Source organism: Zeus faber (assembly GCF_960531495.2).
Source record: "Zeus faber genome assembly, chromosome: 11".
Lineage (NCBI taxonomy): Eukaryota > Metazoa > Chordata > Actinopteri > Zeiformes > Zeidae > Zeus > Zeus faber.
In genome coordinates this window covers 21701325-21719417 of record NC_137205.1, presented here as the reverse complement: position 1 = coordinate 21719417, position 18093 = coordinate 21701325, and the positions used below count along the sequence as shown (strand labels likewise).

Genomic DNA, 18093 nt, shown 5'->3' with positions numbered 1-18093 from the left:
AAGACCTGCTGTTTTGGAGATCCTTTGACCCAGTCGTCTAGCCATCACAATCTGGTCCTTGTCAAAGTGGCTCAGATCATTAAGCGTGACCATTTTTCCTGCTTCCAACACATCAACTTTAACAACTGACTGTTCACTTGCTCCGAATATATCCAGCCCCTTGACAGGTGCCATTGGAACAAGATGAACAATGTTATTCACTTCACCTGTCAGTGGTTTTAATGTTGTGGCTGATCAGTGTATATATCTATGGCGGATCATGAAGCATGTAAAAACATAAAGGTCAAGTCGTTTTCATGTCATTGTCCAATTCTTAAAATGCAATTGAAATACATTATTATTTTTGAGCTGAATTCCTCACACCTGAGTGGTAACGACAAAGATAAATGGAAGATGACATTGCCCTGTTGGTCGTTACACCAAGTTAACCACAAGTTAAACCCTTGACCCTAACGCAGAGCATCGGTTTCAGCCCTCCAAAGTGGTGGATCAAATTTAATATCCAATATATTCTGAAAAGACGAGATGCAGAAGCAGTGACCCTATTGCCAATTTGCTCGCTGAATTTACGTTACTTCTTATTAATTGTGACTACTATACGGAGGACCTTGCGAGTTTAATAAGCGAAGCAAGTGAAGAAAGATGGAACACGGGTGATTTGTTCGCTCTCTTTATTTATACATCTCAGCACAGAGTCCCGTGCACAACGAGGGGAGCAGCCTCGCAGCGTTACAACATGATTGTTTCCACCGACGCAGCTCAATTCACCGGTTGACGCTCAGTTAGACTCGAAGAAGCAAAGTTCCAATAAAATGCCTTACACACAATGGGTTTCGTTTTGCATACACAGAGAAGGTGGGACGTTTCACAAAGACCATGATTCCAGTATGACGAAGCATCTCCAAATACTCCACATGTGACGTCTATAAATATAAGTCCAGGCTTGTTTTTTTGTCTTTTCCTTTGTCGCCACTGCGCCGTCGACGTGATAGAGATGAGGTCTAATATAGGGAGGAGTCAAGACCGCAGTCGATCCGTTCACTTCTCTTAAAACGTAAATAAGTGTTTTTTCTGTGTTCCTTTGTGGACAAGAGAGAGACAGAAATGTGCGAATGTGGATATATTACACAGACGTGACTGAAATCAACACCACTCTTATTGCACGTGGCGGTTTTGTTTTTTACAATTTACATTTCATTTTAACACTGCAAAGAGAGGACCAAGCATCCCCCCCCCACCCACCCCACCCCACCCCACCCTCACACCAGGTTTGGTTAGCGTTTGTTTTGTTTTTTTTCTGTTTTCTTTTTTATACGTTTTACTTTTTTTTTTTACGTTTTATTGACATCCTTATCATCATCATCATCTTTATGTTCGATCAGGCTGCAGCTTCTGGTCAGTCCACGTACATGGGGGAACTGGGGGACGCCGGCATCTGGTCTGAAATCCTGCAGACGTAAGTGGCCACGTCCACCGAGCGCTCCTCATACATCTGGATGAACGGATCTCTCTGGAGGGAGGAGAAAAGAGAATAACACAAGTAAAATTAATTACTTTTATATTGACACGGATGCAAATGTTCTTCCTTTTTTTTTTGTGTATTTATTTTATTTTTTATAATGACAGGTTGCCAATTGTCTTTCCATAAAGTTCAAAGCGTAGTGTACTTTTTTGAGTATTGTGATATTTTGGTCCAATTTCAGACACTGAACTGACAAAAAAAAATAAAAAATAAAAAATGTAAAGAAATTAAGTTGAAATGTAAGTGAGGGCCCTTGCACCATCACATTAGTGTAGTTCCCTCATTCAGAGCTAAAACACACAAAATCTTGTAAACTACGTTCACACGGCAGGCAAAATGTTATTATTTTCTTTATGTATACTTTATTTTTTTATTGGTTAGCCTGCTAGCATGTGCTTTGTTTACTTCTCTATGGGGCAAAGGGCGATGTGTAGGAGTATTCAAAAATAAAAGAAATGAAAAAAAAAAAACCAAAAAAACAAATGCAACAATTTATTTCAAAATATAACCGCATATTTACGTGGAAACAGGGATTGTTTGTCTTTCATTGTAATACGTTAAACTTCTATAAAATAGGCTTTGATTCATACTTCTGCTGAGCTTAAAATAAAACTTGAGGAATTATCTGTGTTGAATTAGAAATAGACCCACCAGCAGCTCTTTGTACTTTGGCCTTTTCGACTCGTCTTTTGTAAGGCTGGAGAGTGAAGAGAAAGGAAACAAAAAGAGAATAAAAGAGAATTGGTTAAAACAAAGCAGATCAGTAGCTTTCATTGGCATCTCCTCCAACCCAATGGAAAACCTTGCGAATTAACACTTGTTTGTTCTGTCACACTTTTTCTCTTTTTATAAAGGTGATTCATTAATCACTTGTGACAAAGCGCTTATGACTGCAAATGTGACGTGGCTCTAGGTTCCAAATGTGTTTCCATTACGAAAAGACAGGATATAATTGAGAAAAATCCAGGAATAAAAGAAAAAAAAAGTAATTAAATACCTTATTTATTCTGTAAAATAACATTTGATGTTAAACTAGTAAGCCCCTCTAAATTACGATGAATTAAGTCTTATTAATGTCTCCTTTCCTCTGGTTAGTTTCTAGGTTTGTTGTATATTGCCAATTCTTTCTTGTTTATGGTTATTGATTTTTGTTCTAAGTTTCTTTTATTTTATAGGTTTTTTTGCTGATCATTAAGTTTATATTTATTATTATTTTTTTATTTTTTTCCATTGTTGGCTTAATTTTTATTGTACATAACCTATTTTTCTATCTTCGAGGTTGTGAATTAGTTACAGAAATACAGAGGCGTATGCGTATGCTTCCGTATGCTCCCTTTGTTTTCTGAGGTTTATTGACATTCTGTTTTCATTTTCTTCTGTTTGTTTGTTTTTATCCATTGTCTTCCATTTCAAGTTCAAGTTCACGTTCAAGAGCTTATTTGTCACATACATATACATACGGTCATACATATATGCAGTGAAATGTCATTCTCTGACAAAGCAGAGCAAGCCGGCGCATCGAGCTCTCCACGGCGGTTTTCTTACCACAGGTTGACAAAGGCGAGGAATTTGGGGGAGAACCTCCGCTCCTCTGAGTTGCTGAGCTGCGGGGGGTCTCCCTTCACCACCTGCGTCAGCTGGTCGAACACGCTGTTCCACTTGGGGTAGGGGAAGCGCCCGGTGGCCAGCTCATACTGAAACATGGACACAGCAGATTATTAAAAAAAAAACAAAAAAAAACCCATCACTGGACTGGATACTACCACGCTGGACAACATGGGAGAATTCAACATGATAAAAGCCAACTCATTTTTAAGCCAGTGGTTCCAAACCGGTCCAAGCCTCAGGATCCACATTTTTCCTTTAGTCATTAAGTCAAAATATGATTCAAGATTTAAACCATTTTAACTTCTGTCAGAAACTCAATAGTGTAATGATCCACAATTCTTTGGTGCAATGTTAGGGTTAGAAAAACTGTTAAAAACGGTGTGTACTTAGTGGGCCCTATGTAGAAACCATCCTCACAAGGAGTGTGAGGTGGTGCACAATAAAAGTGGAGTTTTGTATTTTTACACACACACACACACACACACACACACACACACACACACACACACACACACACACACACACACACACACACACACACACACACACACACACACACACACACACACACACACACACACGATCTTCTTCGCTGTCACATGCTGGGGCAGTGGGCTGAGGGTCGCAGACAACAACAGACTAAACAAACTAATCAGGAGGGCCGGTGATGTCGTAGGAGAGGAGCTGGACACCCTGACGACTGTGGCAGAGAGGAGGATGCTGTCCGGGCTTCAGTCCATCTTGGACAATGTCTCACACCCTCTCTACGACACACTGGCCCAGCAGAGGAGCACCTTCAGCAGAAGACTCCTCTTACCCAGATGCACCACAGAGCGCCACAGGAAATCATTCCTGCCTGTGGTCATCACTCTCTACAACGCCTCCCTCAGAGAGTCAGACACCCCCTCTCTGTAACCTGACCTCAAAACACGGACTTCCACTTCTGCACCTTCTTCTTTTTGCACATGTTTATAACATATGGATATGTTCATATATATATTTATATATCAATATGTTTCTCAGTAATTATTATATATTGTATGTAAATATGTTGTATGTAGATTTGGAGCTGTAACAAAAGTAATTTCCCCCTGGGATTATTAAAGTATTTCTGATTCTGATATATATATATATTTACACACACACACACACACACACACACACACACACACACACACACACACACACACACACACACACACACACACACACACACACACACACACACACACACACACACACATATACACACAATATTTTTTATACATACACACATACTGCATAGATTTAATTGTTTTGTTTAATATCCTTTTTTTTTTTTTTCCCCCACACGTGGAAAACACTATGTCTAAAAAGGTGAAAAATAAGAAACTAAAAATCAAGTTTGTTTTTGTGTCATTTGGATCCATGGTTTGACCGACAGATGGTGTGGTGCAGTGTGGTGCAGCGTGGACTCACCAGCGTGATTCCCAGACTCCACACGTCGGATCGCACATCGTAGCCCTGTCTGGATGCACTGGGGTCTATTCTCTCCGGCTGGAGGAGAAACAACAAAGAATAAATACTTAGATATATTTGAAAACATTGATATGGACCATAAGAAGCCACGTTCCCTGGCGAAGGCTCGAGTTGCCTTTTTTACCTGCACAGTCACCATGACAACAAGCCTCCTGTTCCTAAATTCCATGTTGTCGTTCCGTCTGACAGTTTATTCAGGACTTGGGAAAAACACCACAGCAGAGAGGGAGCGCCTCTCTCCATTTCTGAATGATGTCACCACTCACCACCTTTATGAATACAAAACTACCTGAAGAATCCTTGTGTTGTTGGAACATGTATTAATAATAATAATAATAATAATACAAAAATAATCTTTAACCTCATTACTCCAGTTAGTTCTGAAGGAGAAGTGTAGGTAATTGATAGTTGGATAATATTTGTCTGTTATATATAATTGAACTAGGGCTGAACGATTAATCAAGTTTATACATGACAATTTTCATAGAACGCAATTTTCAAATCGGCAAGGCTGCGAAAGTTTTATTTTTATTATTTTATGTTACACAATCAAACAGTCCAGGGCGGGCTCTTCCTAAAGGCGAGATAGACGGTCGCCTAGCAAGGCATCCCGAGGGGGGGAAGGGGAGGGAGCGATGGGGCACTGCGCACTTGGCTCCCTCTCTGCCTGCACTGAAGATGCACGTGTCAGCGATGGGGCACCCGTGATCGGCGCGGCAGAACAGTGGGGTTTTTTTTATTTTACGTCTCCTTATGGAACAAAACAAGTGGCTAAAGGGAGCCGCGGTGCGCGGCATGCGCTGCTGGAAGAGCCCGGAGGAGCTGTAGAGTCTGGACGGAGCCTCTTCCAAAACACTGCAACTGTTATTATTGTTTTTTTAGGTTTTTTTTTTAACCTTTTTTCAATGTAGTTAGCACAAAGATGTCCCTGAGCACACGTGGACATTTTTATAAAAACTAACTTTCCGCTCATCGTTCATATGCTACTGTGATTGAAGGTTTTTCTTTTTACAATTCAATCGTTAAATAAAGATTTGTTATTCATATCAACTCTGGCCTACAGGAAAGAGCAGTTTATATTCTGACTGTATCCAATGATGTGATGGTCATACTACAGAATCATATATGGCTTGTGTTCAGTGAATAATACAGAAGAAAAAAAGAAATGCATACTAAATCACAATATTGGTCCAAAAAAATATCGCAATTCGATTATTTTCCTAAATTGTTCAGCCCTAAAATGAACACATTATAAAATGTATTTTGTTGCTGTCAGCACAAGTTAAACTATAAATATGCCATCGAAGACGGTTATGGATGGATATTCATTGTTTGACCTGTGCTTTAAGTCTTATGCCAAACAAAAAGCTCCATTAGCCCAAATGGACTAAACTTTAGCCGGAAAGACAACAAAATATATAGTATATAGTATTTAGCCAATAAATGACACATTATGAGTGTCCACCCACCAAAAAATTTGAGGGAGAAAGTCTCAAAATTATTTTTGTGATATCAATGATATCAAAACATTTTCCAGAAATCATTTGATGAATTATGAATTAATGTATTTATCATTTTATAAATTGACCACTGTAGTTGCACTTTTACAAACTCCTTTTTTATTCTCTGTGTGTTCCAAGTGTTGACAGTCAAACATTTGAAAAAATATTCAAATTCAAGTGTGTGTGTGTGTGTGTGTGTCTGTATAATGTCCAACATAAAGAGCCCTGTATTCAACACATCATTGTCGAAAATCCTCTGAGACAAATCAAGCTACAGCTGCCCCAGGGGTCAGACGTGAATATTTAATCATTATTATATTACATCTCATTATTCCGAAACGTGACTCACAGCCATGTAGGGTCTGCAGCCGGCGTCTCTGGTCTTGGCGATGGAGTCGACCAGCTGCCCGCTGATCCCAAAATCACACAGCTTGATGTTCCCGTTGCGGTCCAGAAGGATGTTCGACGGCTTGATGTCTGAGAGGGAGAGAGTCCGAAAAATACAAAATTAAGATGTTTGACGAATCAAGACGCGCGCACGCACACACACACACACACACACACACACACAGCGGAAGTCAGACGTCAAAAGAAGGATTTAGTTTGAACTTTGGACCTTCCTGTGACGCCGACCCCACAATGCGACGACTTGTATTTGTTCGTCAAAACCTAATTGCAACTGAATGGAAGGCAATGTGATGCCAGATTCAAAGCAAATTTTGTTCAAATCCTTTCTGAGATTTTGATCGATGATAATGCGTTTCCTCTATTGTCAAGGAACCTGTCGACCTGGAGGCCACACCCAGTAATCCAAATATTTAAATTAAACTTTCATTTGGACGTCGATCTTCCTTCTGGAAATCAGATTATTATTATTATATTATTTTTAATACCAAGACTTGGGCAAGTCTGAGACTATTTTAACCATGACTGAGGAAGGCCTTTTCAGTCCAGATTAAAAGTGCGATTGAGTTTTAAACTCAGGCCTAATCTGCGCCCACGACACCACCCCGTGCAGTTTATGCTACACCGACATAAAACACAAAGTGCAACACTCACCTCTGTGTATTATTTTCAAGTTTTCTTTTAAGTGGTTAAGTGCATACACAGTCTGCAACAGAAACACGATAGCACATTAGTGAGGATGAGGAGGTGGAAAAGCCCTTCATGTTCACAGAGATGAAGCAGACTCCAGAACTTACAGCTAATGTTATTTTCCCTAAAATCTCCTCTGGAATCACTTCGTCTAATGAGCAGTAGACAAATTTGTAGAACTTGTCGAAGGAGGTAGACATGAGTTCCATGCAAATCCAGCAGTCGCCCTGAGGTGAGGACACAGAGGAGATACACACACGAAAATAAACAAAATGTTGGTTTCACAGATTTTTCCATTTTTGATGAAACCCACACGGTCTGCCTCTTTTACCAGGATCCTGTTCGTCACCTCCAAATACCTCCGTTTAAATTATAGTTGTCGTACTCGTCAAAAGGCTGCGTAAACCGAGACAAGCTGTCAGCTAAGCACCACGGAACCAGCCCAAATTTTCGACGAAGGAACAAGGTGGCTGCCGTGGTAATAGTTTAACAAGCCTGTAGCAGCCTCCATGAAAATAGATTGGAGTTACCGTTTACACAACAATTTATGATGTGGATGATATTTTTTCCCATAATATTTCTGATTTGGCATTTTGCTCATTGGCGCCACACATCCTAAAAAGGTATCCCACTGAGAGACACTCATGTGGCATTTAAATGTAATAATTAATGGAGCACAACGTGACAAGCAACATTCAAATGGAATTACATTGCAATAGTGATGCGCAGAAAACGTCCAAAAAAAAACCCCAAACTAACATAAGAAATACATTAACTAAACCCAAACTCTACAACTCTTCTCAATAAAGTCTAAAAGCGATGTGAGGCATCCCGACCTCCCTGAAGAGGGCGCCGTAGAACTGCACGATGTAGGGGCAGTCGCTGCTCCTCATCACCACGTCCAGGTCCATCAGCAGCTGCTTCTGCTCCTTCTCGTCCACCGTCGAGCGGATCCTCTGATGCACAGACGGAAAGACAAACACATGTAATACTCTGATATAGTTTTACCCAACCATCACAAGCAGGGATATCCATCACCTTTTTTCAGGCCCCGACTCAGTTAATATTTAATATGGCTCGTGTCTCAATATGATTTAACGGTAGGGAATAGGGAATACAGATGATCTACAAATGTCAGTAGTGAAACCAATGGTAGTTGCATCCATTTTGCAACCTGCTAGACAGAAACAAAAATTCCCCAAAAAAGCTCAGAAAAGCAAAAAAAAAAAATTTAAATAAATAAGTCTGAAATGTATGAGTTATGCATTTTACCGCCAGCAGAGCTGTAAAGGCCAGTTTGCAACACCTACATGTAGAGGTGTAAACAGATAGTACATCTGGAATTTGATTGGGTGTACTTCAGTTGATACTGATCAATTAGAAATATCTAAACAGATAAATACTGTATTCACCCATGGAGGAAAATTGCAAGGGATTGATCGCAATCATTGGTATTGGCTCGGTAAATCCTTAATCACAGGGTGATGTCAGTATGTTAATATTCCTCATAATCAAGTTGTTTAGTTACCTCCCCACCTCCATCCAGAGAAGTAAACTTTAGTCATGTTACACTTTAATAACAAATTAGAACCAAATCTCTGAATTGACAAACTAAATTACAGAATGGATAAAAAATAAAAAGTGAGCAAGCGGGAGAATGCCTAATCAAATGATCCATTTTCCACTAGAGTCAAGGTGTGAGACGGTTATATCCGGTCATTTTATTCATATTTCATAACAAAAGTACAGCCATCAGGTCACCTTGACGGCCATGATCTGGTTGCTGGGCTTGTGCACCATCTTGTTGACGGAGCCGTAGGCGCCGCGCCCAATCTCCCCCAGGTCCTTGAGGTCCTCGGCAGTGAAGTCGCAGTGCTGCTCGGGGGAGATCTTCAGCTTCCCCGACGACTCGATGCTGTGCGTCCTCAGTCGCTCTCTGACGGAGGTAGAATGCCGAGGGAGTGGGTTCGGGAAGAGAGGAAGGAACAGTTAAATCGAGCTAGACCTGTCGGTCGCGCTTTTGTATTATAGACACAAATGTATTTTTTTCCTGGTCGTTGTGGTCGCCTACGTCCTCTGTCCGAGCTCACCATCATTTCCTTTAAAGGGAATTTATAGAGCTACGTAGGAGGAAATGATGCCAAACGTCCTTCAATGTCAAACTGTACCAAACATCACCCCTTCTGTCGTAGATTTAAAGCAACGGACCTTCTGCCTGTTGGGGGCTAATGTGACAGAATCTCATAATACCATCATACAGATCGGGGCTATTCCACTGCATTCTGCCGGGGGACAGATTTTCAACCTGTAACCGGCTTAGGGGCCCTGACAAATTCAATGCGCTAATTACCTTGTTGAGGTTGTAGCTACACTTATAAAACAAAAGACAAAGAAAATGGTATAATATTGTTCAGAATATCTTTATCGATTTACAAAATTAAAAATTTGAATTCTAAATACAATTCTCCCAGGTTTCATATAGTTGTTGGTTCTTTAAGCGCTGCAGGTACTTTGGCACATTTGTCCGTGGGCCGCCAGTTGAAAAGGCCCGTGGTAGAATGATATATTGTCATGCCGCTTTACACGGAGCTTTAATAACTAGGGCTGCACCCGACTCAGAACGTTGTCAGTCTAATCGGATTCGGCTGTTCAATGCGAATAATGACCTGGGCGCATTTTGTGCACCCAAAAAAGTTTTTTTTTAATTTTAGATGGAGGTAACTCTATTTTATGTCTTCGTGGAATGAAACAAGTGCGTATGGAACGCTATGGAAGCGAAACCATGCGTAACGGGGACACTTTCGCCGCGACTCTCCCCGATCACCTCCTCTATGAATTTTGGAAGCTTCGGTTTTATGTTATTGTCATGCACAGACTGGGAAAAACCAAAACAATTGACTGCTCGACCTGAAGAACCGCAGTCGACGGGCCCCCGACGACTGACCCTTCGACTCGTCGGCTTTCAGACGGCAGCCCTATTGATAACAGTAGAAGACAAAACGGATCCTCCGTGTGGCCGTTCTCATCTCGAGGAGCCGGCGTCCTGCATTTTTAAGGTCGCTCACACTAAAAGCACGGACGGCGCCGCCCCTCGGTCTCCCGGCAGAGACGCGGAGCCGGAGTGGAACTCACATGTGCGGGTTTTGGAACGGGGTTCCCGTCGTGTTCAGCATGAACCTCGTTGTGGATTTGATCGGAGGGTTGGCAAAGTTCAGCTTCAGGGCTTTGCGTTTACCTAATCGAGGGGGAGAAGGAGGTATTGGGACCCGCATGTGAGACGACGGTCAAGTATTGAGCAAGACAAGAAGGAAAACACGAGTTAATGATGATGCGGCAGACACAACCAACCAAACCAAACAACAAAACGTGACGGGGAAAACCCAATGAAGCGACCGAGGGACCAGTCAGTAGTAAACTCATGGGCGTCAGGCATTTTACAGCACACATCCAATCCTCTCATGAAAATGTTTTTTTAGAATTCAATTCAGATCCAATTGGCTGTTTAACTATTCCAACTATTCCAACTGTTCTCCCCAAAGGCTGTAAATCCCCTGAAATGGGAATCGGCCCAGATGGATGCTTCACTTTATAAAAAAGTAAGTCACTGAAAGGGCAGAAATGTGATTCCATTGTTGCTATGGAACAGGCACCGAGGTGTTACTGAGGTCGAGGATACGTCTTCATGAGGGTTTAAGTTATGATTTTAGAGTAACGCATCGAAAGCTCTCGTCCAAAAAAATTAATTTAAAAAAAAAGGTGCATTCTGGGAGGGGAGGGCCTTTGTTTCGGGTTCTCGGTTGAAGTTGACTCCTGCATATCAGGGTCGGTCTCCACCGCAAAACGTGTCCGAAATGAATTGATACCGATTCGCAGAAGATGTGAAATTATTCATTCAAATATGAGAGTACACCTTGAACACCTTCTATGTGGCCCTCCTGGTTGTTTTTAACGACGACATTATACGAGCGTTTTTTCTATGCTTTTCTTATCAAATAATTAATCACTGTACCACGTCCGGGCAAAAAGACCTAGTTAAAGTAATGTACGCCTACATTACCGTAACAATGTAGTATCTCATATTTTTGGAAGAAATATCAATTACATAAAGATTTTGAATAAAAATAAATAAACACAACAAAGGAAAGAGTTAGTGAGGGAATGTAGTGATGGAGTATACATGTTTGCACTGTCATTCTGTGTTCCTCCATACTAGGTTAAGATCAGCCTGAGTGCATTCATTACGATAACAGCGACACTTAACTGTCCGGACGCATCACTGTAAAAAGTTGATAAGAAAAGCACAGAAAAAACCCCCAAAAACATAATGTCACAGTTAAAAACAACAAAGTGGGCCATAGAGTAGGCGTTGTGTACTTTAATATTAAATGAATTATTTCAGATTTTCTGTGAATGTGTATCAGTTCATTTTGGACATGTTTTACGGTGGTTTCATGCCGACGCTACACCGATATGCTCAAGGCTAATTTAGGGAATTGAAAAAAAAAAAAAAAAAAAAAAAAAAAAAAAAAAAAAAAAACCTTTTTAATGCCACCTAAAATAACATTTAATTACTTTTATTTATTGCAGAGTACGCATAAAGAAAATCACATGCATCCATCCACCCAGCTTAGGAGCTAAACAATCCCAGTTCTTTCTCCCCCAAATGGAAGTGCTTCCAATACTGTGGACGGATGAAATTTCAGGTTTAATACTTTTCATATTTTATCCATTCAAACCATGAAACTGTATCACAATATGATGATATGAGAAGAGCATACAGGCTAAGCAATAACATAGGGTTTGCAGGAATACTTTCTTTGCACTATTGACCATCTTGGCGTCCTGAACATTATGAATGTGATTCCAAAACAGGGAAATCGCTGCTTATTTCTTTCTACAGCCACGTTCGTGGCACAATGTGTGAAATTTGGCACAGAACCCAACAGGAAAAAGATAAACCAAGAAAGACACTAAAGAAACCTCTGTGGACTCCGTGCTTCCCAGGGCCAAGCGCTTTGATTTCACCTTGAATTCAAGGAAGCGTTCCGTGTCGACTCCACCCCAAAAGGCCACAAGAATGCGTGCGCTCAAATTCCAATGGGCTTAAATGGAAAAAAATCTAAACTTCTGAGTGTGCATGTCCTTGTCTCAACAAGTACAGTAAGTAAGAAAGAACCATACTTGGGTGTCACTCATGCCAAAAACAAAAACACAACAAACCCAAGCAGACATGTTAAAAAGCCCAAAACCCCTCGGTGTGACCACACTACAGGCAGAACGTGGATGTTAGTAGCACACTGGGAGGGATCCCATCACAGTGTTTTAACTATAACATTATTAAAAACAACACAATGTTACCCATCTCCCAAAAAAAAACTATACGACATAAGAAGTTGTCAGAGCTAACCAGTGGAAGCGGAAACCCAAATATTAGAAAACACAAATGGAATTTACACCTTTAGGCTTGTGCCGACGAGAAGAGGGCCATTAAAAAAAAAAAGCCCAATCAAATCAATTAACTAAGAAGCTCAATTGCAGATCACTTTCTGAATAATGTTTGGGACTTGATTGGAAACTAACTCAATTCGGAATCTACAGCTAGAGCACAATTAGCTCCATGGGATCAACTCAAATCCCACTAATGCTGGCGAGTGACTGATTCCAAAGCTTGTAGAGGACATATGGGCCCGATACTAGACCAAAACAGGGGATCGGAGATTATCGTTATTATTATTATCATCATTATTATTATTATTATTATTATTATTATTATTATTATTAATAATAAAATGTATCACTCGTAATAACCTCTATTTGTCTTTCATATACAACATGCAACTCAAAGCGCTTTACAATAACAGAAGGTGCTTGAATAGTGAGAATAATAATCATAAAAAAAGCTAAATTTAGCAAAAATAGGTATTATACAGAATTTCGGATAGGGTCATCAATTTAGACCTTCAAGAATCAATCACTATCGTTCTTCTGTGAATGATTTCATCATTCTTCCCACAATAGTTTTCTTCCGGGGCCTTTTCAACGGATTAACCAACCATCTCTTGAATTACTGCTTTTGAATTCACTTATTTCTGAAGTTAGTATCGCACAGTAGATTAATTTCGGGCCCTTTCTCAACGATAAATAATTCCAATGTCATTCCAATGCTATTATTTAAAACATGTCATAAATTAAAAGCCCATAAAAACACTTGAATCTTGACATTTACCACTCAAACAGAGTTGGATTACGTTTAACAAAATGAATGAGGTTTATATTTACCCCGAACTGCTGCTTTGTCTGTATTATGCAACTCCATGGAGACATAAAGTTCACCACTCAGAATCAGTTTAGGCGTAACCAAAGTAATGGTATCTATGCATACCGAGGGACTGTACCAGCAACAAACCTTAATCTAAGGCCAAAAATATAAAAAGAAGCGTCATCCTATCCGAAAATACGACACTGGTCACACGTCAAATCAAACTGTTAAAACGATCCCAAAAGCAGCACAAGCCTCCGACCCGTCAGTGTGTTTGGTATTAGTCAGAAACACAGGACAGACTTCCCCAAACCAGACGGTGAGACATGGGGAAGAGAGCTTTCGGTCTTACTTGGGGGAGCTCCAGAAAGGTTTATCTGAAAGCCTGCAGGTGACAACACACACACACACACACACACACACACACACACACACACACACACACACACACACACACACACACACACACACACACACACACACACACACACACACACACACACACACACACACACACACACTTATTTCCTTTATATTTTGAAAACCAAACATTTCCCTGACACACACACTTATTTCCTTCATATTTTGAAGGCCAAACATTCCCCTTACGCACACGCACACACACACACACTATGGAAACAAAACATTCCCCTGACACACGCACATGCGCACACATTATTGTATGCATATTTATTCATCCCATACAGTACGTTGGCCTATATTTATATTTTACAGCCAAACAGTCATACATGAAACCACACTACACTTGGCTATTTTTATTTTTAAATTGGTAATTTTCTTTTTTATATTTTGCTATTTTTGTATATTCCGCTATTTTCTTTGTGTATTTTGCTATTTTTAAACATTTCACTATTTCGTGTTTTTTCTTTGCCTATTTCGGTACATTTAACTATTTTGTGAGACTGTTAAGCTTTTTTCTGCTTATCACCCGCTCAGCGGTGCACCACGCTTAACCACGTCAAATTTCTTGTATAAGAAAATGTATAAACAGATTGTGACTCATCATGAATTTTTCGCATCAAGGAGACCATAGGTGATGGCAGAGGGTAGGAGATGATTTATGAAGAATATGCGTGACCCCAACACCTCAGCCATTCAGGTCAGTTTCCCCATCAGGAACACACAGATTTTATTAAGATATTGAAAACAAAATCGTCAAATCTTTTTCGGTCAAATGGTTTCTTTGTTCGGGAATGAACCGCAAAACACTTCGGGGGTGAAATGCATTCGCTGGGACGTAAATGCATGCATGAAAAAAAGAAAAGAAAAAAAAAAGATGATTCTAAAACAATACAATGATGAGAAACAACACCAACAGAGGAAAGGAATAAATAGATAAGCAAACACGTAACAAGGAAAACCACAACAGTGGACTGTGTTTCCTCTTAGCTCACCGTCATTCACCACCAAACCAGCAGACGGTGTCAATAGTTAGCGTTAAAATAAGGACAGGGTAGAAAATATTTGGTGGAAAACATGAGAAAACACAACAGCACCATTCTTATTTTAACATAACATACCAATACCATTTAAACAAAGTACTGAATCTAATATAATGCAATTCAGCATTTAAACTCCAATATTCATTCATATATAGCATTCAGCATTCATATATAACACTAACACTACGTTATGGATATATGTTTAGGGTAATAATTGAGTAATAACGAGTAAACATTGAATAATTAGCGAATAATATTACAAAGCAACCAGAGATTTCTAAGAAAAAAATTTCAAATACAGTATACGGGGCATCTCAAGCAAGTTGATAACTGGTACCTGTAAAATGATCCAAGTTTACATATCTAAACATATTTGTTTAATATCTGAATATATATTTTTTGAATAAAGAATCCTCTCAAACAAATGCATGAGCGTACCTTCATCAAATTTAGGTGAATGCACTTGACATCATTGGATGCAATTCACTGTTTTTTTGATTACACTAATGTGTTATTGGTTTGTTATGACCACAAACCATCAACATTTATTCACAAATGAAGCCGTTAGTCTCACTCTACGAAGTCAACGAAAGGTGTAGCTACCTGTTTCACTCTGACATCTCCAGCAGGTGTTGGATTCTGGAAAGTTAGAATCACACATTGTTCACATTGTTTGCACAAAAAAAAACAAAAGCAACAATAACAACACAGCATTTTTCAATAAGACATTTCTTTCAGCGGAGGAGATAATGAGCCAGAACTTCCGAAACGAGTGGCGACACGTCCTGAAGCGGAAAAACAGAGAGCTCATCACATGAACAAACCCACAGTCGTAAAAATGATGCCACTGCGTTCTAACAACAGCGAACAACCTCAAAATCGGGGCGTCTGCGGGTATCAGGGAGTTAAATGACACTTTCCAGGACACCATTTTTAACGGCACTAAAGGCAAATCAGGACGGGATAAATCAATAAAATATATGTGGAACAGAGCGGTACGTTTTTGGTAGAAACGGGGTTGGCAATGAACTAGATGATTTTATTAACAGTTATTATAACTTCTGACATATTTTATTTAGGTCAGATAGTAAGTTAAGTAAAAAGATACTTGAATACCCCCACGCCCACAGAACTTCAGCCAGACAGGTAAGTACCAGGATTTTGTTGGATTTCTCTTTACAAATAAGTGTAAAGGGTAAGTATGATGGTATGAACTGGGTTTATTTTAGGGTTTTATAACATCCGAAATGTCACCTATGATGCTTGACTAATGGTAATAACACTGTTATAACTTAGAACCAACCGAACCCACCCATTGTTATCCGTGTCGAGTCTATTGTAAACATATTTAAGTATGTAAGTAAGTAATCCATACTTACATCCTATCCGACATGTATCCCCTCTTATAGCAACTTATGTGATGCATACATAACATTTTATATATGCCGTATATATTGGTTTTCTTTTATAGATTGTAGAGGACTTCCCCCCCCCCTATACAGCAATGCACCAAGGCATCAGCAACCCGACAAGAAATGCATTTGGGCCAAATAAACAGATTCAGATTTTACATGGATACATCACCCAACATGGTGCCGCTGAAATGAAGACCTTGCCATTTTTAATTCTAAGAGTATGTACTGCCTTCAAAGAGGCCAAATATGTTAACTTTAAAACCTGGAATTTCTGGCATTTTAAGGGTTTTTTCCGAGGGCCTGCAGACACCCTGCGGACTGGCTGTCAAACACAGTGGAATCACGACGTGTGTCATTTGGAGATCAATCTTTTTAAGTCCAATTTAGAATCAGTTCAGGTTAAAAAAAACCAAACAGTTACACGGTCTTAGTACATCAGATTGAAATGCATCCAATGCGAAGGACGACTAGCGTGTAGGTTTTAATCTAGTGTGATAAAATAACAACAAGGAGACATCGGCGTGGAACCACAGGCAGCTTCCCTGCGACACGGAACCATCCCAGTTCGCCTCCACCTCCCATCCCCCGGCTCTTACCCGTCATGCTGCTCATGGTAGTGATGTGGTGGGACTGGGAGGACTGGGAGGACTGGTGCTGCTGATTAGCCGTCGACCCTGCGCCGCCGCTGCTGTTCGCACTGGGAGTCTCCATTGTTGTGTGTGTGGATTCCAGCAGCAGCTCCGGGCTGCTTCCCCCGGTCGGGCGGAGAGAGAGACAGCCGGGCTAGCGGAACACCCACCGCCTCTAACGCTGAGCGGAGTTAAACTGTTGGGTCACCCGCGAACTCGCTGGTGCCGGCTTGAGGACGCGGGCGATAGCTCGACGGGAAAGCGTGAAATAACCGCAAAAAAAAACCACACACATGAAGCTACTGGGTAGCTTCTGCTTTAGCTTTAGCTTAGCACCCACAGCTAAGCAGCTTTGCCACTGAACTGGCTCGATGTAGCTGTAGCTTTAGCTTTAGCTTTAGCTTTAGCTTTAGCTTAACAGCGGCCAGGCAGCTTCACGACCCGCAATCAGCTGACCGACTGACGTTTCTACGTCATCACCCGCAAAGCCCCTAGCGCTTCCGCAAGTTGTGGGCGGGGCCTCGGAGCTGCGCTGCGTTCGGGAAACTCGGGACCGATAGTCACTGCGAGGTTCCAGCGTGACGTTGACAATATAATAATAACAAATAAAAATACAAATATAATAATAATAATAATAATAATAATAATAATAATAATAATAAGAAGAAGAAGAAGAAGAAGAAGAAGAAGAAGAAGAAGAAGATGATGATGATGATGATGATGATGATGATGATGATAAGAAGAAGATGATGATGATGATGATGATGATGATGATGATAAGAAGAAGAAGAAGAAGAAGAAGAAGATGATGATGATGATGATGATGATGATGATGATGATAAGAAGAAGAAGATGATGATGATAAGAAGAAGAAGATGATGATGATGATGATGATGATGATGATGATGATGATGATAAGAAGAAGAAGAAGAAAAAGATGATGATGATGAAGATGATGATGATGATAAGAAGAAGAAGAAAAAGATGATGATGATGAAGATGATGATGATGATAAGAAGAAGAAGAAGAAGAAGATGATGATGATAATAAGAAGATTATGATGATGATGATGATGATGATGA

General features: G+C 40.2%; 1 protein-coding gene across 2 annotated transcripts; it reads right to left on the bottom strand.

The window, feature by feature from the left end:
• Nucleotides 1–1263: 1263 nt before the first annotated feature.
• On the bottom strand, nt 1264–17446 carry map2k4a (mitogen-activated protein kinase kinase 4a). 2 transcript variants are annotated; one of them, XM_080009635.1, is made up of 13 exons: nt 16979–17446; nt 15571–15606; nt 13857–13889; nt 10378–10480; nt 9007–9181; nt 8082–8201; nt 7353–7472; nt 7210–7261; nt 6500–6627; nt 4589–4666; nt 3068–3216; nt 2174–2219; nt 1264–1510 (listed from the first exon to the last, which is right to left on the bottom strand). In XM_080009635.1, the coding sequence occupies exons 1-13, from the start codon at nt 17091–17093 to the stop codon at nt 1397–1399; spliced, it is 1269 nt and encodes a 422-aa protein (XP_079865761.1). In that variant the 5' UTR covers nt 17094–17446; the 3' UTR covers nt 1264–1396. The 2 variants fall into 2 exon arrangements, with proteins under 2 accessions (XP_079865761.1, XP_079865762.1); XM_080009636.1 differs by lacking the exon at nt 13857–13889.
• Nucleotides 17447–18093: the final 647 nt, after the last annotated feature.